Source organism: Leptodactylus fuscus, chromosome 1, assembly GCF_031893055.1.
Source record: "Leptodactylus fuscus isolate aLepFus1 chromosome 1, aLepFus1.hap2, whole genome shotgun sequence".
Classification (NCBI taxonomy): domain Eukaryota; kingdom Metazoa; phylum Chordata; class Amphibia; order Anura; family Leptodactylidae; genus Leptodactylus; species Leptodactylus fuscus.
Window position 1 is genome coordinate 195,053,084 of NC_134265.1, and position 23,684 is coordinate 195,076,767.

At 39.2% G+C, this 23,684-nt stretch overlaps 1 protein-coding gene across 1 annotated transcript in view; it reads left to right on the forward strand.

The window, feature by feature from the left end:
• Positions 1 to 2,185: 2,185 nt before the first annotated feature.
• The window catches only part of SLC5A5 (solute carrier family 5 member 5), a 42,902-nt gene continuing 21,403 nt past the window's right edge, over positions 2,186 to 23,684 (forward strand). The window contains exons 1-8 of the mRNA XM_075281303.1: positions 2,186 to 2,375; positions 2,602 to 2,969; positions 3,099 to 3,164; positions 3,243 to 3,294; positions 3,378 to 3,445; positions 3,824 to 3,978; positions 8,021 to 8,161; positions 18,697 to 18,826. Of these exons, the coding sequence (XP_075137404.1) occupies positions 2,607 to 2,969; positions 3,099 to 3,164; positions 3,243 to 3,294; positions 3,378 to 3,445; positions 3,824 to 3,978; positions 8,021 to 8,161; positions 18,697 to 18,826 (975 nt within the window). The 5' untranslated portion in view covers positions 2,186 to 2,375; positions 2,602 to 2,606. The remainder of the gene's footprint in view (positions 2,376 to 2,601; positions 2,970 to 3,098; positions 3,165 to 3,242; positions 3,295 to 3,377; positions 3,446 to 3,823; positions 3,979 to 8,020; positions 8,162 to 18,696; positions 18,827 to 23,684) is intronic.

The following is a 23,684-nucleotide window of genomic DNA, read 5'->3' on the forward strand; positions in this document are numbered from 1 at the left end:
GTCCCCAAGCCCTGATACTTTGTGCCAGCATCTATCCTAGTAGGTTACAGGAACTGTGCATGATGTCATCAAAGTTCTTTTAACCTACTAAGATAGAATCAGTGTCTTGTGTGGGCAGAGCTATGTGGACTGTATAGGTCAGTGTACAATGGGGGGAATGGGTTGCAGGCTGTCTGTGAGCAAAAGGGGTACATGGGTGTGCAGGCTGTGAGCAAGAGGGGTACATGAGGGTGCAGGCTGTGAGCAAGAGGGGGTACATGGGGTGCAGGCTGTGTGTGTGAGAGTCTAACAGTGGCACTGTGCCCTTTCTATCTTCTCTCCTTTACGCTAAAGTGGGGGTGCTGTAATGGAGGGGATGCATCTGTGGGAGTGAGCAGGGGTGGCACCTGATGTCTTGTCAGATAGTCAAGCCCTCAGCATAGTAGCGGCCAGAAGGCAGATGCAGGAGGTGGGACTTGGGAGAAGGTGAGTAGATTTTGCCCTGCCATGGTGGGAGGCAGCTTGGCACATGTCCTACACAGTTGGGAGCTACGCTATGTCTTTTCTCCATCTCTGTAACATTACATGACATAACTGACTATTTATTACTGACTTATTTTTGGAGTCGACTTCTATTTCAAAAAGCTGGAAAAATCAAGCTAGGGCTTATTGTCAGGGAAGGACTTTTTTGGAAAAATAGGGTAGTATTATTGCAATGTGCTGTGGTGGAATTGCATCATCTGCTCTGAGTTTACCTTAGCCTGCACTGTCACAAGATAGCTCTTGTGACTTTATGCTTTTTAGCTTTTTATCCTACTGTATATGTTAATATGATATCAGTATTGTAACCTCTCCACCCACAATTTATGATTGACTGAGAGGCTGTCGGGTACCTCTTACAAGTAGCAGCAGCCATTTTAGTTTGTCTGAGATGAATTGCAAATGTAGGAATGCAGGACCAGATCCAAACCGGATGGTATACCATTCAGAAATCCAATGGAACCAGAGCCAGTCACACCATAGGGTACAATAAATGAATTCCTTTATTCAGTTTTCAAATCCATAAAACACCATGCATTACAGAGGCAAGCTCCTTTGTCAAGTGTAAAAAGATGGATGCATCCGGTTTGGATCCGGTCCTGCATTCCTACATTTGTGACGTCTTCCTTGACAAAGAACCTCAGGGACCGTTTACATCGTTTACCATTTGATATATGACTTCTCTGGATGTTGTGACTCTATCACAACCCCTGAAGGTGAGCAGTAACTTGTAATGTGTTAGTTTCTGATCACCTTTAAATGGTAATAAACAGGGCTTTTTTGTATTTTTCATGAATTGCAAATGTGTTGGTTTTAGGTTGATATGCAGCAGATATCAGAACCCCTAGAATTTGGCGCTAGGGATAAGCGAACCAGTTCTGCTTTGGGTTGCTTGGTGCTACACCTTTTGGCTCTGATATTCTCAACATTTGTATATGACATGGTCAACTTCACAATTTGGGAACTTGATGATTTATAGCCAGGTTCAACTAGTTGTTGGAATTGTTGAGGTACCAGCAGTGGAACAATGAGGGACTAACTTCCTATTATGTGACACTTCTAATAGGAAATGATTGTTTAAGGTTTTGATCATTAAACATACTTAACCATCCATAATTTTTATACATCAAGGTAAAACAAAGTATTCTGAGGAACCATATTATAAGATTTATAGATTTAAGATTTATAGATTTTTCATAGATCTGTTGTTCATTTGCTTTTACACATAGTCATCCTCTAAAATCGTGGGAAATATATTAGCACTTAGAGTAAAATATCCAAGTTTTCTGCATGTATTCATAATGTAAAGTAGAACAGTCCATGTGATATATTTGTCACCTACTGTATATATGTAATATAGCCATGCTACTTTTGGATACAGTTTCCAGATCTTTTTTTTACAGTTCAAGTGTGAAGTAAAGCACACCTAGTCACATACACGTGTTTTGTCATTTGACATAATTAAGTCCTAATTTTAGTAATAAGTTATTGTTCTGCAGACAAATGTGTTGAGATCCATGAATACACTCCACAAGAGATCATTAACATCTTAGCCTCACCTATGAGTCACATAGGCAGATACTTCCTAGTACTACAGTTAAAGATTACTGTTCAGAATGAGATTAGGCACCAAAGAAACTACTTTGTAATTGTCCAGCAAAGGCTTTGAGCTGGAGATACAGTAGATGCAGTATGCACTGATAGCTGTATCAACTAGATCTCTTAGAAGATGTTAAGAACTCCTCCTTTTCATGCTTCGTCATACTTTAAAGCACCTTCTCACTGCCTTCACTGCCTCCTCTTCTGTTAAGTTTCTTGAACAAGCATAACCTGGAAATCCCTGAATTCACTTACAGGTGAGTTTTTACTGAGATGCATTGTGTTTTATAGTTTCATATGCCAAACCCATTATTCCCATACACTGCTTTGTGCTTTGTAAAATCAATTGATATTTAGGATTCCAAATATATTTATGATGTTTTAAATGACCTATGGGTGGCAGTTCATATCAACGGGATATAAAATATTGAAAGAAAAAGATTCCCACAAATTTATAGCATCTTTATTTTCTTTTTGGTTTAGGTCCAATGGCAGATTCTGTACCATACGTGAGGGAACAACTGACCTTTTCTTTGTGGGACTATGGGGTATTTGCAGCAATGCTCCTGGGATCCACAGGAATTGGCTTGTTCTATGCTCTGGCCCGTGGGGGGCAGAAGACATCGGATGACTTCTTTACAGGGGGTAGAAGCATGTCAGCTGTGCCTGTAGGATTATCCTTATCTGCTAGCTTCATGTCTGCTGTCCAAGTGCTTGGTGTTCCAGCTGAAGCTTATCGATATGGTGCCAAGTTTCTTCAGATGTGTCTGGGCCAAGCATTAAACAGTGCCCTGACTGCCTTCATATTTATGCCATTATTCTACAGACTAGGTATCACCAGTACATACCATGTAAGAAGGTTATAATATTTACAGTCCCTTTGTTTTGTACAGTCTCTTTTTTTTATAATTTGCTACATTTTTCATCTCTTGAACGTACATTACATGACAACCTGTGATCTTTCTTCATTTTCAATACAGTATTTAGAAATGAGGTTTGGAAGAAGTGTTCGACTCTATGGCACTATCCAGTTTCTTTTGGGAACTGTAAGTATACACATGTCCTAAAAGGCCAAAATGTCAAAGCAGACATGCTGTTATTAAATTGTTCCTTTCCTTCTGCAGATGTTATACACTGGCATTGTCATCTATGCTCCTGCACTAATACTCAACCAAGGTTCTTACATTATTCCTATTTGTATTGCACATACATTTTAACTAACAGAAGTTCATTCATTCTTTCATTTTTTTTTTTATTAGTCACTGGACTGGACATTTGGGCATCTCTGTTTTCCACCGGAGCAATATGCACATTTTATACATCAGTGGTAAGTAGAAAACTATAACTTTATATCCATGTAGTGCATGCTATTAAAGAAGTGATTTCTATAGTTTAGATAAAGTGTCATATAGGATCATGTAAGTATCCTATAGTGCTCATTTATTTCCCATTATTAATAGGATATTGTAGAGCCTAGTCGGTAGAGTGACTGGTCTGCTTGTCACAAGACTATGTATTAGATTTTAAGAATGTGTTGAACTTTTCTGGGTAAACTGATTTAGCCCATTATTTATGAGGTTCTCCATAAAAAAGTTTCATTTAGACACTGGAATATTTTCTTTTTTAATCCAGTTGGATTGTAATGCAAAGTCAATATAGAATATATGCAGTATTTTAAGCTTCCACTTTATCATGTCTCCCATAGGGTGGTATGAAAGCCGTAATCTGGACAGATGTATTCCAAGTACTGGTAATGATCTCTGGTTTCTTTGCAATTGCTATTCGTGGTGCATTGTTAGTTGGCGGACCCTCTACCGTCCTTGATATTGCAGGAAATTACTCCAGAATTAACTTTGGCGAGTAAGTATATAATGTATAGTGCCCATAGCATTCATTTTAAAGTAAACTTAGACCACCTAAACAGGCAAGTTAAAGTAACAAAAGGTTACTCGCATCCCTTGATCTTTTGCTGCAATGGTCTATAGAAGGTCCCTTCTGGAAGTCGTTCAGAGGAAATTCCAGCCAATCACTGTCCAGAGTGGATAGACATAACCCAGGAAATTTTAATACATTAGTGGTTCCAGTGCAAAGATTTCATAAGTGGTCCTCCCATCACCACCACTTAGGCTCCATGCACATCACGGAGTGTACTGTCTGAAATCAATAGAGGACGGAAAGAGCTGAGATGTCATCTGAGTGTGTTCTGCTAAAAATACAGTACTTTTTTTTTTTTTTTTTGCTATAAGCCATATCTCTAAACCTATCCATGTTCGCTTTGACCCCACTCATTCCTACCCAGTTCCTTTGTGACCAAACACAGTAATAGTGTCCTTCAAAGTATAACACACAGAGGTGATGCCTCCTTAGTTTCTACCGCACACTATAATGCCCACTGTATCCTTTGTGGCACGTTCCCTTTGTTACACAGTAGAATGACCCACAGTGGCTCACATAGTATAATCCACTTCAGTGGCCCCCTACACAGTATAATAGCTCATTATGACCCCACATAGCATATTGCTCCTATAATGGCTCCATTCCCACAGAGCTGTCTGCAGGCTCCAGGTCTACTGTTGTCTCCGGCTCCAAATGTGCTTCACCCTGAGCTACAGACAGCATCAGTTTCTTCCTAACCGATGAAGCACAAAGCTGATGACTCTGTGTTACGCCATAGCAGTCAACTCTATCTGCATCCTGAGGGCACAGACAGAGTTGTAATTGGGGCCCGCTGTACAGGACAGTGAGACTGCAACTGAAAAATGGAACTCTCTCACAGGGTCAGGCACAACTGACTGGGGGGGGGGGGGGATCCTATAGAATCCTATGCAGGAGCACAATTTGCCTGATGGTTACAGAATCCTACTTGTGACATTACATTAATTAATCACATGGCCAAACTACAGCTCAGTCACATTCAAATAAATGGGGCTAAGCTGCAATACCAAGCACAGCCACTATACGATTTATGGCACTGTGCTTGCTAAGTATTGAAGAGACCACAGCAATCAATACTATAACCCAGACTACCCCTTAATGTTTATTTTTAATGCACTGGAAAACACTTTAACCCCTTGAGGGAACAGGTTGTTTTTTTGTATTTTATGTTTCTTTGTGCTGATCTATGTAAGGCATCTGAATTGTGACCCAAGATTTTATTCACTACTTATAAAGAAAAAAAACTGAGTTTCGGCTTTTTGATTCCTCCACTATGGTTTTCACATTTATATTGTTTTAGTTAATGCATTTCCATATGAAATGAAAGAAATTTTTTGAGAGAAGTCCTCAGTAGTTGATACCTTTTTAATGGCTAACTTAAAAAGTTTTTTGATGACACATTTCGAGCTTTCGGGACTACTATAAAGGTCCCTTCATCAGGATGGTATAACACAATTTCTGAAGGTAGGCATATATATACACAGAGGAGTGGGGTGTTAGATGCAAAATAGATGGAGAACAGAACATAATGTAAATAAACAGTAAAAAAAAACATATATATCAGTTCACAGGAAAGTTCTCTGGGTTTGTAGCTTCTTTGATCAGTGAATTGTTGTCTAGTGGTTGTAAAAGGCCATAAAACCCTGGGCCTGATTTAACCCCCTTTAGAGAGTGTTAAGGGTCACCATAAGTTTAAACTCCCATATGAGGCGATCTTTCCTGTTCTTAAAATTCCCTCTTAGTACCAGGATCTTCACATCTTGGGTCATATTATGATTTTCATTGCAGAAGTGTTTTGGCACAGGGAGGTCCATTCTCTGTTCTCTAATCGTATGTCTGTGTGAGTTCATCCTCATCCTAAGTGACTGTCCTGTCTCACCTACATACAGGCCCTCGGGACACTTAGTACACAATATCAAATACACTACATTAGGTGTGCTGCAGGTGAAGTTACCTGGGATCTTGTAGTGTCGATCAGAGTTCGGGATCTTTATTTTGTCCGTAGTCAGTATGTGTGGGCAGGTCTTGCACCTCTTATTTCCACATGGAAATGTTCCTTTGTTAGTTGGAGGTGACAGTGAGCTGCTAATGATCATATTCCTGAGGTTTGGTGGCTGTCTGAAGCAAAGGAGAGGGGGATCTGGAAATATGGATTTTAGATGGTTGTCTTTTTGCAGTAGTGGATGTAATTTGCGATTAGAGAACAGAGAATGGACCTCCCTGTACCAAAACACTTCTGCAATGAAAATCATAATATGATATCATAATATAGTACCAGGATATGAAGATCCTGGTACTAAGAGGGAATTTTAAGAACAGGAAAGATCACCTCATATGGGAGTTTAAACTTATGGTGACCCTTAACACTCTCCAAAAGGGGTTGAATCAGGCCCAGGGTTTTATGGCCTTGTACAACCACTAGACAACACGTCACTGATCAAAGAAGCTACAAACCCAGAGAACTTTCCTGTGAACTGATATATATGTTTTTTTAAACTGTTTATTTACATTATGTTCTGTTCTCCATCTATTTTGCATCTAACACTCCATTTCTCTGTATATATATGCCTACCTTCAGAAATTGTGTTATACCATCCTGATGAAGGGACCTTTATAGTAGTCCCGAAAGCTCGAAATATGTCATCAAAAAACTTTTTAAGTTAGCCATTAAAAAAAGGTATCAACTACTGAGGACTTCTCTCAAAAAAATTTCTTTCATTTCACATCCACTGGCTAACACGGTACAAGGATATTTTTGCATTTCCATAGACAGAGATACCTAATATGCTTATTTTGGGTTATTTATCTTTATATGCATTCTAAGGAAAGAGTGTGATTTGAATATTTACATTTTTTTGTCTTTGAACCCTCTAAAACAAAGTTCAATCATTAGATCACTTGTGCCATAAGCTGAAATACTACTGTATTGCAGTCTTTGATAAAATCCCTACAAAACTATTGACGCCTGATTTATAAAGAGTTAATGCTCGCAATCAAGACCTGACTGTTCTAACACCTACCCACCATATTTAAAAAATTTTAGAACAGATACCAACCCTGTCAAGGAAGTTTTCCCATGTAAGGTTAGGGATGTATCTCATAATCATTAAATTCGGGTGTTTCATTTAGTCTCATTGCCATAGATATATAAAATCAATCACCTAGTCGTACAGTCCTAAAGATAATTGAAAGAATGAGTCATTTACATCACCAAGCACAATGCCAAGCTTCAGATAGAGTGATGTAAAGCACACTGCCCTGACCTCTGGAGCAGTGGAAATGTGTTCTGCGGAAAGGATTAATCCTGCTCCTCTATCTGGCAGTCTGATGGACAAATCTTGGTTTGCTGACTGACAGAATAACATTACATGACAGACCGCAAAAAAACTTTGATGGAGGAAGGATAATGCTATGGGGTTGTTTTTCAGGGGTAGCCTAGGACCTTTAGTTGCAGCATATCTCAACATTTTGGACAATTGTGGGAACAGTTTAGGGGAGGCCTCTTTCTGTTCCAGCATGACTGTACCCTAGTGCATAATGCAAGGTCCATAGAAATATGGTTGGGTGAGTTTAGTTTGAAAGAATTTCACTGGCCCACACAGAGCCCTGACCTCAACCCCATCAATCAGATTTGGGATGAACAAGAATAGGGTTTGCGACCTCTTGTCCAAAAACAGTGCTCAACCTTACCAATACTCATCTGGATGAATGGAGCAAAAATTCCCAGAGTCACTCACCAAAATTTTATGAACTGTTTGAACTAAATCGTACCTAATGTTATAATAATAAGTGTAATAATATACTCATAGTTTTTGAAACGTATGAATTCTTATAGGCATAAAACTTTTATTATGCAATGCTCTATTTTTTTGGGGAATTTCACAAAATTGTACCATAAGTAGTAATTGTGTGCTATATGGGTTCTTACATACATGTACATGACAGCAATATTCTCTGTCTGTGACAGCTTTGACCCAGACCCTCGCAAGCGGTATACCTTCTGGACGTTTGTCTGTGGTAGTACGTTCCTGTGGCTATCCATGTATGGGGTTCATCAGGCACAGGTTCAGCGCTACATAGCCTGCAAAACAGAAAATGAAGCTAAATTGTGAGTAATCCATTTTCATAATATTTTTATTTGGGTGTTTAAAGGATAGGTACACTTTTCCAGAAATTGTATTATTGAACTGTATATATTTGGGGTGAATATCATCTTTAGAAGCTTTAGAATCAGTTTCTTATCTAATACATAAGGTAAGTGCTCATTCTCCAGCCATGCTCAGACCTCTCTTGAAAAATATTTAAAGTTAGGGCCATACATTATAGAAATGCATTGTCTTTGGCCACTGCGTAAAGGCAAGTGTCAAAAACCCTGCATTGTACAGTCCTAGCATAGGACATGGCCAAAAACTGCCATATGCAAAGATGTTTTGTTTTTCCTCAGCACTTTTCACAGAAAGTCTGCAGAGTTGTCTTATGCAGTCTTTATGCTTCTTTTATATCTATACGAAAAACGCCAGCATTTCCGTAGGTATAACTGACATGCTACAATTGGTAAAAACACTCACATTTTTGAATTTGCAGCATTTCCACATTATCTAAATCCCACCCACTTTGCAGGTAATCTAAAATGCTGCGCTTTCACAAAGTGGGGCCCCGGCTTCAAGGACCAGGCCCCATTTTTCAAAACTGACATTTGTCACTTTATATGGCAATAATCTTGAGACTCTTTAACTTACCCAAGTGATACTGAGATTGTTTTATCAGGACACTTTGTACTTTATGTTAGAGGTAAACATAAAGTTCTTTTTTGTATTTATTTACAAAAAAGAAGGAAATTTGCAATTTTCAAAATGTGACTTGCTCTGCTTTTCAGGCAGATAGTCATACCACCCAATTGCATTAATACATATTATCTACTATATTTCTGCTTTATATTGGCATGATTTTTTTTAAAATTGTCCTTCAATTTATTTTGGATGTTAGAAGGCTTACAGCGATTTTCCAGACTTACAAGAAAATTTCCCAAACCCATTTGTTAGGTTTGGGGATTGGGGATCACTGAAGGGGATTTTAAAGGCCAATCTATTAGAATCCCCCCTAAATCAATCCATAGTGACAACTGCACCTCAAAGAATTCAAAACAGTATTTGGGAAGTTTGTTAACCCTTTAAGTATTTCACAGGAATTAAAACAATATGGAGGTGAAATTTAGACATTTAATTTTTTTCAATAATATGTTCATTTAGCACTAAAATTTCCACATTCACAAGGGATTAAAAGAAAAAATTGATCTTGCAGTTTATGTAATTTCTCCCGAAAAATACCTTACCTGTGGGTGTATACTGCTGTTTGGACACACAGAAAGGAAGAAGCTTGAATATGAAAAGCAGATATTGCTTGAATAGTTTTCAGGTGCCATGTCTCATTTGCAGAGCCCCTAGAGTAACAATACAATGGAAACCCTTCAAAACTGACCACTTTTTGGAAACTAGTTTTAAGTTTCACAAGGAGTTAAAGGAGGAAAAAGCCCCCCACAGTTTTTTAAGCAATTGCACGTGAACATGGCAATACCCCATATGTGGTCCTAATCTGTTGTATTGGTACATGGAAGGACTTGGGATGGAAAGAGTGCTATTCGGCCTTTGGAGAGCAGATATTGCTGGAATAGTCTTCGGGTGCCATGTCACATTTGCAAAGCCCCTGCAGTACCAGTTTACAATTTAGCCCCAAATGTTTCATTTTCACAAGAGATTAAAAAGCACCCCACAGTTTGTAATACAATTTCTCCTGAACAGTGCAATGTCCCATATATGTTCATAAACTGCTGTACGATTACATGGCAGGGCTCAGAATGAAAAGAGTGCTATTCTGATTTTGGAGTGGAAGACCCCTACAACTACAAACTACACCACTGAAGGAATTTCTCGAGGGGTATTATTATTTTTAGCCGCAGAGTACTTCCCAAAAATGAATGTGCAAAGTGAAAAATTTTAATTAAAGAAATATACCAGTGCCCAATACGTTGTACCCACTTTGTGTCAACAGAGACACCTACTCCCAAAGCGTTTAAGCGAGTTATCTTTGGTACAAAAAAGTTATATATGTTTGGGCACACAGCAGGTTCAGAAGGAAAGTAGTACTCTGCTTTTTAGCTTTTGGAATATAGATGTAAAAGGACTGGTTTCTGGATACCATATTGTTCGTGCAAGGCCCTGGAAGTGCCAATAAATTGAAATTCCCCAAGAAGTGACACCATTTTGTAGGGGCAATATTGGGGGCTTTGCAAACATAACATGGCATCCAAAAATCAACAATCTAAATCAGCGCTCCAAAAGTCACATAGCACGCCTTCACATTTGCACCCTGCACAGCAGTTTATACCCACATATATTATACTGTTGTACCCAGGAAAACATACGTAACAGTGTCATATATGGATATGAACTGCTGTTGGAGCCAGGCACAAAAGGGAAGGAGCGCTATTTTGGTTTTCGGAATAGTTTGAGTTTTGGATGTCATGCCACTTTTGCAGAGCCCTTGAATTGCCAGTAAAGTGGTAACTGTAGACACGTGACTCCATTTGGAAACTATTAGACATGAGCGAACACTATTCGAAACAGCCATTTCGAATAGCATGCTCCCATAGAAATGAATGGACGCTTCCATTCATTTCAATGGGAGCGTGCTATTCAAAACGGCTGTTTCGAATAGTGTTCGCTCATCTCTAGAAACTATACTCCTCAAGGGATTTATCAAGTAGGATAGCAAACACTTTATTTTCTGAAAATGAATGTGCAGCTGATAATAAACAGTGAAAATTGCAATTTTTCTGCACCATTTTAGCACCCAGTTTGAGCCTAACTTCTATTAGAAAAGACACACACTCCAAAAACTGTTAAGCGATTATCCCAGGCACAATAGCTTTTGGAGCACTCGTCTCTGAGAAAAGCTGGGCAAATTATATTGCACACTGAAATACTGGAAAACTAACACTTGGAAGTTAAAAGGGTTCACTTAAAATTCCTTCAGTGGTATAGTTTACAAGCTAGGGTCACATGTCAAGGGATTTCACTTTACTGGCATTTCAGGGCACTGCAAAAGTGTCATGACATCCAGAAACTAAACCGATTTAAATATGTGATCCAAAAACCAAATGGTGATCCTTCCTTTCTGTACCCAGCTGTGTGCTAAAACAGAAGTTTATATGCACACATGACAAAGTTAAGTATGTTATCCTGGATACAACAGTGTCATACATGTAAAAATAACTACAGAGGTCTGATACCATTTATATCAAAGGGCACTACAGATAACTGTACAGTGTTGGCCAAAAGTATTGGCACCCCTGCAATTCTGTCAGATAATACTCATTTTCTTCCAGAAAATGATTGCAATCACAAATTCTTTGGTATTAATATCTTCATTTAATTTGTCTTCAATGGAAAACCACAAAAAGAATTGTCAAAAAGCCAAATTGGATATAATTCCACACCAAACATAAAAAAGGGGGTGGACAAAAGTATTGGCACAGTTTGAAAAATCATGTGATGCTTCTCTAATTTGTGTAATTAACAGCACCTGTTACTTACCTGAGGCACCTAACAGGTGGTGGCAATAACTAAATCACACTTGCAGCCAGTTGAAATGGATTAAAGTTGACTCAACCTGTGTCCTTGTGTGTACCACTTTGATCATGGAGAAAAGAAAGAAGACCATAGAACTGTCTGAGGACTTGAGAAGCAAAATTGTGAGGAAGCATGAGCAATCTCAAGGCTACAAGTCTAGCTCCAAAGACCTGGATGTTCCTGTGTCTACCGTGCACAGTGTCATCAAGAAGATTAAAGCCCATGGCACTGAGGCTAACCTCTCTAGATGTGGACGGAAAAGAAAAATTGATTTAAACACAAGATTGTGCGGATGGTGGATAAAGAACCTCGACTAACATCCAAACAAGTTCAAGCTGCCCTGCAGTCCGAGGGTACAACAGTGTCAACCCCTACTATCCGTCGGCGTCTGAATGAAAAGGGACTGTATGGTAGGATACCCAGGAAGACCCCACCTTTTGCCCAGAGACATAAAAAAAAGCCAGGCTGGAGGTTGCCAAAACTTACCTGAGAAAGCCAAAAACGTTTTGTAAGAATGTTCTCTGGTCAGATGAGACAAAAGTAGAGCTTTTTGGGAATAGGCATCAACATAGAGTTTACAGGAAAAAAAAAAAAGAGGCCTTCAAAGAAAAGAACACGGTCCCTACAGTCAAACATGGCGGAGGTTCCCTGATGTTTTGGGGTTGCTTTGCTGCCTCTGGCACTGGACTGCTTGACCGTGTGCATGGCATTATGAAGTCTGAAGACAACCAACAAATTGTGCAGCACAATGTAGGGCCCAGTGTGAGAAAACTGGGTCTCCCTCAGAGGTCATGGGTCTTCCAGCAGCACAATGACCCAAAACACACTTCAAAAAGCACTAGAAAATGGTTTGAGAGAAAGCACTGGAGTCTTCTAAAGTGTCCAGCAATGAGTCCAGACCTGAATCCCATAGAATACCTGTGGAGAGATCACAAAATAGTAGTTTGGAGAAGGCCCCCTTCAAATCTCAGGGACCTGGAGCAGTTTGCCAAAGAAGAATGGTCTAAAATTCCAGCAGAGCATTGTAAGAAACTCATTGATGGTTACCGGGAGCGGTTGTGCGCAGTTATTTTGTCTAAAGGTTGTGTTACCAAGTATTAGGCTGAGGGTGCCAATACTTTTGTCCGGCCCATTTTTGGAGTTTTGTGTAAAATGATCAATGATTTGACTTTTTTTTTTCATTCTCTTTTGTGGTTTTTCATTGCAAGCAAAATAAATGAAGATATTACCAAAGAGTTTGTGCTTACAATCATTTTCTGGAAGAATCTGAGTATTATCTGACAGAATTGCAGAGGTGCCAATACTTTTGGCCAACACTGTATAACAAAAAATTGAAAAACAAAATATAACTTTTATTAATGTCTGTTTGGAGTACAGATCTAGATATTTGCTATGTTTGCAGGGACCCTAAGGTGTCAGTAAAGCGTAATCCCCTAGGTAGTGACCCCATTATGAAAACTGCATCCCTCAAAGAATTTATCTAGGAGTGTGGTAAGCATTAAGTTTCCCAGATATGAATGCACAGTAGAGCATGAAAAGTGAATATGTAAACTGTGCTAAGTACATTGGGTACACTAAACTCTCTATTATTTTCCCAGTAGCCCCTATGGTTGGGGAGATCACTCTTGGGTCACTTCTGGTGTCTTTTTCCTCATAAACTGTAAATCTGGGGTGTCAGTTACAGTTAACATCCTCACCAGAAGCCACCTGCTCACACACTGAGCAGGTGTCCAGTAGTAGTAGATACAGTTGCTTAATGCATTTGTGGCTGAGACATACTTTTATGTCCAATGTTGTCAAGGGGTTAATCTCATCCACACATTGCAGAAAAAAAGCTGCATAAAATACACTGGTGTGAGTTTTTGAAAAATGCAGAATGTTAGTTTTAAAATGAAGGTGTGTTTTCCCATAGACTTATATGGGGTTATAAAAATAAATAAATAAATAAAAAGTGCAGTGGAAAATGGCAAAACGCAATGTGTAGTCTTAAAGCATGACAAAACTTTCAGACAACTTTTGATTTTTTTTTTGATTTTTTTTTTATGTAGCTTGTGAGCCCCAGATAGAGCTCACAATGTACATTTTTCCCTATCAGTATGTCTTTGGAATATGGGATGGAAATCCATGCAAACACGGGGAGAACATACAAACTCCTTGCAGATGGTTTTTTGCCCTTGGCAGGATTTGAACACCAGGACTCCAGCACTGCAAGGCTGCAGTGCTAACCACTGAGCCACCGTGTGGCCCCAACTTTTGATTTTCTGGCAGTATTCGTATTTATTACTAATTTCATAATCTATTTTATGAACACATTTTGGATCCTTTCTGTGAAATACTGCATTTTTTTCGCTCTTTTCTTGGTTTCTGTATTGTGAGCTGAATGTGACAATAAGGCTGCAGTGCTATCTAAATTCTTTCCAGATATATCACTGGTTGAAAACATAGTTGGGATTAGGATATTTAATATATATCCTATATATAATTTTTTGGGGGGGAAATAAGTTATACAGCTGCATACAAATATCCATCTCCAGAATGCGTATTCAACCAGTCATTTCTCTGGAAATAATTGAGATAGCAAGAAACCTTATTGTCACATGAAAGAAGAGAATCTCTTCTTCCATATGACATCAAAAGCAAATTTGTATGCTTTATAATGTCTGTGATATAACTGTTGGAAGTGACCCTTACCTTCATTCTCTCTACTTATTACACAGCCTTGTACGTCATACTCGGTAACATTCAGTGAGAGGCAGAAACAGCTCTCAATACAGAAAAAGGGAGAGATTTCACAGAAAGGATCCAAAATTTGTTAATAAAGTATGTTACAAAATGTATTTTTGACACAAACCCTGCCAGAAAATCAAAAGTTGTCTGAAAGTTTAGTTACAATTCACGTTGATTAATGACCAAATGAAAGTTGAACTTTGATCCGGCCAGAAATCAGCTTAAACCTTTATTCAGACAAAGAGAGAGGCTGAAAAAAGAGCCATCAGGCAGTACTGATAGGTTACATAAGAGAATCCATTCTACAGCTTGTATTGTACTGCTTATAGATGCAAGCTGCAGAAGCCAAAGGAAGCTACATTTTTAATTAAGCTCAATTACAATAATGAGCCAAAATACGTACATAACCTTTGAAATTCCTGCAGTTGTAAGTGGGATAATTCATTATTTCCCTGGGCCAAACTATTATCTGTGGCACATAAGACATACAGTCCTATGAAAAAGTTTGGGCACCCCTATTAATCTTAATCATTTTTAGTTCTAAATATTTTGGTATTTGCAACAGCCATTTCAGTTTGATATATCTAATAACTGATGGACACAGTAATATTTCAGGATTGAAATGAGGTTTATTGTACTAACAGAAAATGCGCAATATGCATTAAACCAAAATTTGACCGGTGCAAAAGTATGGGCACCTCAACAGAAAAGTGACATTAATATTTAGTACATCCTCCTTTTGCAAAGATAACAGCCTCTAGTCGCTTCCTGTAGCTTTTAATCAGTTCCTGGATCCTGGATAAAGGTATTTTGGACAAACAATTCAAGTTCAGTTAAGTTAGATGGTCGCCGAGCATGGACAGCCCGCTTCAAATCATCCCACAGATGTTCAATGATATTCAGGTCTGGGGACTGGGATGGCCATTCCAGAACATTGTAATTGTTCCTCTGCATGAATGCCTGAGGATTTGGAGCGGTGTTTTGGATCATTGTCTTGCTGAAATATCCATCCCCGGCGTAACTTCAACTTCGTCACTGATTCTTGAACATTATTCTCAAGAATCTGCTGATACTGAGTGGAATCCATGCGACCCTCAACTTTAACAAGATTCCCGATGCCGGCATTGGCCACACAGCCCCAAAGCATGATGGAACCTCCACCAAATTTTACAGTGGGTAGCATGTGTTTTTCTTGGAATGCTGTTTCTTTTTGGACGCCATGCATAACGCCTTTTTTTATAACCAAACAACTCAATTTTTGTTTCCAAAATGAAGCTGCCTTGTCCAAATGTGCTTTTTCATACCTCAGGCAACTCTATTTGTGGCGTACGTGCAGAGACGACTTCTTTCTCATCACTCTCCCATACAGCTTCTATTTGTGCAAAGTGCGCTGTATAGTTGACCGATGCACAGTGACACCATCTGCAGCAAGATGATGCTGCAGCTCTTTGGAGGTGGTCTGTGGATTGTCCTTGACTGTTCTCACCATTCTTCTTCTCTGCCTTTCTGATATTTTTCTTGGCCTGCCACTTCTGGGCTTAACAAGAACTGTCCCTGTGGTCTTCCATGTCCTTACTATGTTCCTCACAGTGGAAACTGACAGGTTAAATCTCTGAGACAGCTTTTTGTATCCTTCCGCTGAACAACTATGTTGAACAATCTTTGTTTTCAGATCATTTGAGAGTTGTTTTGAGTAGCCCATGATGCCACTCTTCAGAGGAGATTCAAATAGTAGAACAACTTGCAATTGGCCACCTTAAATACCTTTTCTCATGATTGGATACACCTGGCTATGAAGTTCAAAGCTCACTGAGGTTACAAAACCAATTTTGTGCTTCAGTAAGTCAGTAAAAAGTAGTTAGGAGTATTCAAATCAATAAAATGATAAGGGTGCCCATACTTTTGCACCGGTAGAAAGAAATGGTCCAAAATACCTTCATCCAGGATCCAGGAACTGATTAAAAGCTACAGGAAGCGACTAGAGGCTGTTATCTTTGCAAAAGGAGGATCTACTAAATATTAATGTCACTTTTCTGTTGAGGTGCCCATATTTTTGCACCGGTCAAATTTTGGTTTAATGCATATTGCGCATTTTCTGTTAGTACAATAAACCTCATTTCAATCCTGAAATATTACTGTGTCCATCAGTTATTAGATATATCAAACTGAAATGGCTGTTGCAAACACCAAAATATTTAGAACTAAAAATGATTAAGATTAATAGGGGTGCCCAAACTTTTTCATAGGACTGTATTTTGTTATAGTACTTCATTTTATTAGTAGCTCAGTACATTAAGTCAGAAAAGGACTGACCATTATAGTGGTCACATGCCTAGAAGAGACCCATAACCCAAAAGTAATTAGGATCTGCAAAAACATACAGAACAAAAACCAAGGAGCACTGAACTGTTATCACTATGTGTAAGCATGCCTAAAGAACCTTGTATCTCTGATTGCATTACTCTTTACTAACACACTTTGTCAAACAAGACTACTGATAAAATCATTATGGAGTCTAAGATTTCACTAATGTTGGGATAAATCTTTGCCCTACTTTTTTTTGTATCTAGAAGCATGAGATAACTAAGCATATTTGTTTAGGTGCGGAAGAACATAACTTTTCTTCTAAGATAAGAATAAGTCGTCCACCTACTTTACAAGATATAATGTATTGTTATGATCATAGCACTATCAATCGTGCCATCAGTATTCCTTCCCTGAGCATACAATTCTAACTTGGTCTTCTTCAAGGTCTTTGGTATATATGCAACCAATTTTCAGCTCTTACTAGGTAATTTGGTTGGAAATACTGGAACAGGGAGAACTTCTTATTAAATATCGCATTGTGACTTGTCTTCTATTCTGTTCTAAGATGGTTCCAGCCTTGTAAAAGTCTTAGAGCTTTTCCCTTTTCGTCTTTATTATTCGAATGCAGCTACTAACTTGTAAAGGAGGTTCTCCTTGTGGAACTACATAGATTTTTAACAGTGTAAGGGGGCATTCACACGGAGGAAGTTGGCGCTGATTCTGCCACGATAACTCGCGGCAGAATTGGCGCTGATAAAAAGACTCCCATTGACTTCAATGGGTTCTGTTTTCCGTGCGGAACACATTGAAATCAATGGGTTAAAAAGCCTCCCATTGATTTCAATGTGTTCCGCGAGGCAGACGGAACCCATTGAACTCAATGGGAGTCTTTTTATCAGCGCTGATTCTGCCGCTAGTTATCATGGCAGAATCAGCAACACTTTGCTCAGTGTGAATGGACCCTTACAGACAACATGTATTTTCTTTATAATAATGGCAAAATACCATTGGTAGTTAAAGACACAGTTGGTGGCCTACTAGGCTGGATAGTGACACACTTAAAGGTACAGCAAATTTTATATTTCTATAGTGACTTTGTGAGTGGTTTGTCACTGATGTTGGAGGCCATGAGCTACAATAACATTGCACCCAAAGTGACTGTTGGCTAATGCTGCTGTGAGTCTTTAGAAAGTGTTTATGAAATGCACATATCCACAGTTTTGACCATGTAAAGTGCATACCACACAATATTTGTTGCAACAATATCTTAGTGTCTGCTGGTTTTACAGAGATTTTACAACAGAACAAAAATTGATTTAATTAGAATTAAAAATAAGTTGGTAAGTCCCTGCAGCAGAAAATGGCTGGGAATGCCATTCTGGCAATCACTGGCTGAGGCAGGTTCCCTTGGGTCATCAGCACTGTACTGTAGTGCCACACTATTGTACTTCAGCTCCCATTCATTTGAATGACAGTACTTTGATATGACCACTACACAATGTCATTTGGCTTCCGTGGTCTGTTCAGATGGAACAGCTACAGCAGCTGATCACATGGGTGTTGGGTTTAAGGTTCCCACCAATATGATATTGATGACCTATCCAAAAGATAGGCCATCAAATTGGGTCTTAGAGGACCCTTTTATTATGAATGTATGCCAGAAGAATTCAACCAATACGAATATATATACTCAACATAAAGAGGATGATAGTAAAGCAATAGGTGCAAAAACTAAATCCGAAAACCAGGGGGAAAAATGGTATTAGTGCTACTGATACAAACAGTTTCTTAGCCTAGACATAAACTACAGCCGGTATGCCATCAAATACAAAACAAACAATATTAAGATTATTTTTGATGGTATATCAGACATGCAGGTATAATCAGAATAGAACACTACAGGTTTACACTCCTACTGTTTGAACTGTTCCTCTCCTGCTTGTGTTGGTTGAACTGAATCTGAGAGTCTTAATTCTCACAGAGCAATCTTGGTGAATCAAGTGGCCCTTTGCGTCATCGTGTCAAGTGCAGTCATTTGTGGAATTGTAATGTTCACATACTACCTCAACTGTGACCCTCTTCTTGCTGGATACATCTCCGCTCCTGACCAGGTAGTTATATAGTCACTTATTTAAGCTGTTCAAAGTATAGTGAACTGTTCTAAAAGTTATACTTGCCATTTTGTCTTAATTTTCAGAGGAATTCTCATAAATAAGAGTAATAATTTACTTTATTCAAGCTACTTGTATCTAATTCATAAATATACAAGAAAAAAAACCAAGCTCACTCAACTGGGACACGTTCAAAAGGAGGCCTCCCACTTCTGGATAAAACCAGAGAAAACTAGGAAAATGAATTCCGGCACTCTAAACTACTTAAAGTTCACGTACCATATTTTTTGGACTATAAGACACACCTGGCTGTTAGAGGAGGAAAATAGAGAAAAAAAAAATTTAAGCAAAAAATGTGGTAAAATATGTCGCATATGGGAGTTGTAGTTTTGCAACAGCTGCAAGGCCACAATGACCGGAGGACCTGCAGCTGTACAGAGATACATAGGACAATTTTTTTGCGGGGCCAGGTGTACGTTTTAGTTATACCATTTTGGAGAATGTCTATTGCTTTGATCACTTTTTATTCAAATTAGAGGCGAAACAGTGAAAAAAATAGCAGTCCGCCACTGTCGATTCTTTTTCACATTTCATCGTTCACCTTACAGGAAAAAATATTTTTATAAGTTTGTAGACCGGGCATTTTTTGGACATGGGGATACCTAATCTGTATGTGTTTCACAGTAGTAGTGTACTTTTATAAGTATTCTAGGGCAAGGGCATAATTTAGAACTTTTCGTTTTTGTTTTTTTTAAAATATTTATTTTTATTTTTAGCAACTAAGAACCTTTCTACATCTAATTAATATTGTGACTTCTTCTAACTTCTTCTCATTTACAAACTTCATAAAAATGTTGCAAATCTGTAGCTTATTCTAGCTACTACTGCACATATTCATCAATTCTAAAATGCCCCCCACGACAGCACCACAGGAGGTTGCATCTCCACCCACTATTAGGGACAGGAAAGGACACAAGACTCCCTCTTCAGTGTTTTTTCCAGTTCCTATTAGTGGATAGACAAAGGGGTTTTGATCCATATTTACCTTGTAGAGTGGGGTCCGGTGCGGCTGTCCCTGCAGGTGTGTGCCATTTTTCCTGTACTATCTTGGGCCAGTGGGGTTGAGTGATGCAGGCCTCGGTCCCTCTGTGGAAGCTCCCTGGCCTGTAGTGTCCCCTGCCTGCTTCTTGAGCCTGTGTCCATGCTGGGATACACGTCGTTGTTGCTTCCAGTTGTGGTGATGTCACTTCTGGTTTCGGGGAAAGGTACTAAAGGAGGGAAATTTAAAAAGTTTAGAACCCTGAGCGGAAGCAGGTGGACCAAAAGTATTCCTATTTGTGGAATGGAGCACACAGGTCATTGTTGGCTGTTTAAATAGCCTCCCACATCAAGAGGCTTTCTTCTCAGGTAGGACCATCTGTGTCTGTGTGTTATGATGCCTGGAGATGAATCCTCTAGATTGGTGTATGAGCCTGGTGTACCCCCAGCCCCAGTGAGTAATCTGGTAATGGGTTGTTACGTGGTATGGTTATGGGAGTTGTCACGTCCCTTTATTTTCATCTATTTATTTAGGAAAAAGAAGCTAAAGATGTGTCTTCTAAATCTAAGAAAGTGGCTGTATTTAAAAAATGTCATCTGTGAGAAAAAGCTTTCTTCCACATCCAAAAAATCTATATAGCAAGAAGGAGAGAAACGTTGAGCGGCACAATAGTGTAGTACAGTTAAAAAAAAAAACTTCAATAATGTTAAAGAAATAATAGAAGGTGGAGCCTAATTGGTCTCTTACCTTCACTGGTTGTGAATAGTCACAACCACATATAAGCACATAAACCCGAGTGGGGGTGGCTGCGTCTTTATCCTTATATGTTGGGGCAACGTCAAATGAACCAGATGAACAACTGCTAAATGAGGGACTCCTTTAGCTGTGGTAGGACAAACCGTGCTCTTATGGAGTGGATGGAATCACACTATTCAGTGAATTGGTACGATAAAATCTTGCTTATTGAGGGTAAAAGGTACAACGCGTTTCGGGATTCAAAATTCCCTTTATCAAATGCAACCAATCTCTAAAATTAACATATGTATACAACTTATTCCTATAGGCCCTGTATAAAGACAGTACATACAACACCAGGTACCATACTGCAATTTGGTGCAAATGTTATTGACTTTAAATTCATTTTTGTGTAATGGATTTCTGCAACAAAAACTGTTGGTAAACCCTAGGATCTAATAAGCAAACTGCATACATCATAATTTTATATGAACATAATTTCATATAAACACATCCCATAGATAAATGTATTAAAAAATATATATCTTATAGAATGTGTGTGTGTGTGTGTGTGTGTGTGTGTGTGTGTGTGTGTGTGTATGTGTGTATGTGTATATATATATATATATATATATATATATATATATATATATATATATATATATATATTTATATACACATGTGTATACATACACACACACACACACATGCATAAAGTCACATTGACAAATTCATATTCAAAGTAAACAAGAACCAGTAACAAGAATTGTATGTCTGGCAAAGAACAAGTCTATATGTCAGTTTTGCACTGAAAAAATAATTAAAGAGGGACAGATGGTCCTGCAAGTGATAGACCCTCCCTCAGAGTAGTTAACAGGCACTCCTCTACTGGTGTCATGAGAACATTTGAGAGAATAGAATTAGTACTTATCGGTAATTCGATTTCTGGTAAGCCGTCCATGAGAGCACCCTGATTTCACTCCCTCTATCTAGACTATATTGAGTTTAGGATACACGAATAGTGGTCATCTTGAATACACTGAAGACGAAGGAAGGGGAGGGGTATTTAACCTCTGTGTGCTTTTCCTGTCCCTAATAGTGGGTGGAGATACCACCTCCTGTAGTGCTGTGGTGCTATCATGGAGAGCTTACCAGAAATCGAATTACTGGTAAATACTAAATCTATTTTTTATTACCTCAACCCACTAAAACCTTTTGTTATTAGAATTGTTAGTAGCAATTAGAGATGAGCGAACACTATTCGAAACAGCCGTTTCGAATAGCACGCTCCCATAGAAATGAATGGATGTAGCTGGCACGCAGGGGGTTAAGCAAACAGCCGCCGGCAAAGTCTGTGTGCAGGCCGCTTCCATTCATTTGTATGGGAGCGTGCTATTCCGAACGGCTGTTCCGAATAGTGTTCGCTCATCTCTAGTAGCAATATTAAAAATATATAGAATCGTATTGTGTTACGTTTTGAAACTTGTATAGTTTCAGGATAAGGCTAGGTTCATACCTGCGCCTGTTGTACACTTGGGGATTCTGTTCCCTATGCGCTTTAAAAATGTCGAGAGAAGTCTTGCAAGCAGGACTTTTCTCTCTGCATTTTTCTGTATATTTTGGGCAGAATGGGTTTCTGCAGGTAGTTGCTATTTTAAGCGGTTTAGGTTTCCATTCTGACGCCATTCTAACGCTGGCCCTGAGTACAGTATATGGAACATGATAATAAGGAAGGATATTGACACCATTATTCAGACGCCTCACAGATCCATATCTGATTAATTTGACAAAAGTAATTTTTTCCAAACTAGCAGTGGACAGTTTTATCCTTTTAGGTATTACAACGCCAGCACAGAACACATGCTTGGCCATTAAGCTTGAGGCCATGCAAGATAACACTTCTATGGCAAACGCAGGAAGATCTGCAGCAACAAAAAACACATTTCAACAATGTGGGGCTGCAGCCTTGACCAAATTTTATTACTACACTACCTGCAGGGGTGAACCTACCCCTTTCGCCGCCCGAGGAGGGGGTGGAGTGAAGGGGCGTGACCAAGCAAAGGGGCAGGGCAGAGTGAAGGGGGCGGGTCTTAATGCCGTTTGCAGGCAGAGAGCAGGCACGGATAGGACCTGCTCTCTGCCTGAGCGTGAGGGGAAGCTGCTGGAGAAGCGCTGCTTCAGTGGCCTCCCCAATCCACCGCTCGGTGCTAAGCCAGTCCAGGACAGCTTGACCTGGACTAGCTTAGATAATCAAAAATGCCGCCCTCCCTGGGGTCCTGACATAGCGCCGCCTGAAGCGCTCGCTTCAGGTCGCCTCATGGGAGGTGCGGCGCTGACTACCTGCAAACTGGATGGGATTCTGGATAATCCCATCGTTACCAGGCAGATGTCTGATCTCTGTGCTGTGACTAATGAGTTGTGCATCTGTGTATCCATCACATGACCTTGGACCATATGTATATCACATGACCATGGACCGTATATATATCATATGACCATGGACTGATTTTTAGCCTCTGGAAGTAAGCAATGAATATCAGTAAGCAGAGATTGAGCATTTATTGCTGAAATTGGACAACACCTTTAACTATACGTAACTCTTACCAGTAATTGCTCCTAAAAAAATCTGCATATAAGAAAGGACCAACAAGGAATGGAGTGGTGAAGTAGATATGGTAGAGACCAAATTGGTGTCACAGGCTCTTTGCAGGATGGTATACTTTACCCCACCGCACCAGTGTCCACCGTATCTACTTCATCACGTTGTGCCAACAGATTGGGCTCGAGAAAAGTCTTACCTAGGCTGAAAAAATCTGTGCTAAAAAAACCTTTTCTTGTGGATATAATTTATTTTACAATATTTATATACTGGTGGATGATCATTTAATATGAACCACATATATTTGCATGAACTGATATATTTGCAACTCTATAGTGTGCGCCATGGTCTACCACAGACTGATATGGGGTTGGAGAAACCTGCAACATTGTGCCATGCCAGTCGTCTGAGGGTGTGCAGGACCATTGTCAACTCTCTCTAATAAACTAAGCCAAGTGACATTGATAAGCCAACGTGGCTTTTAA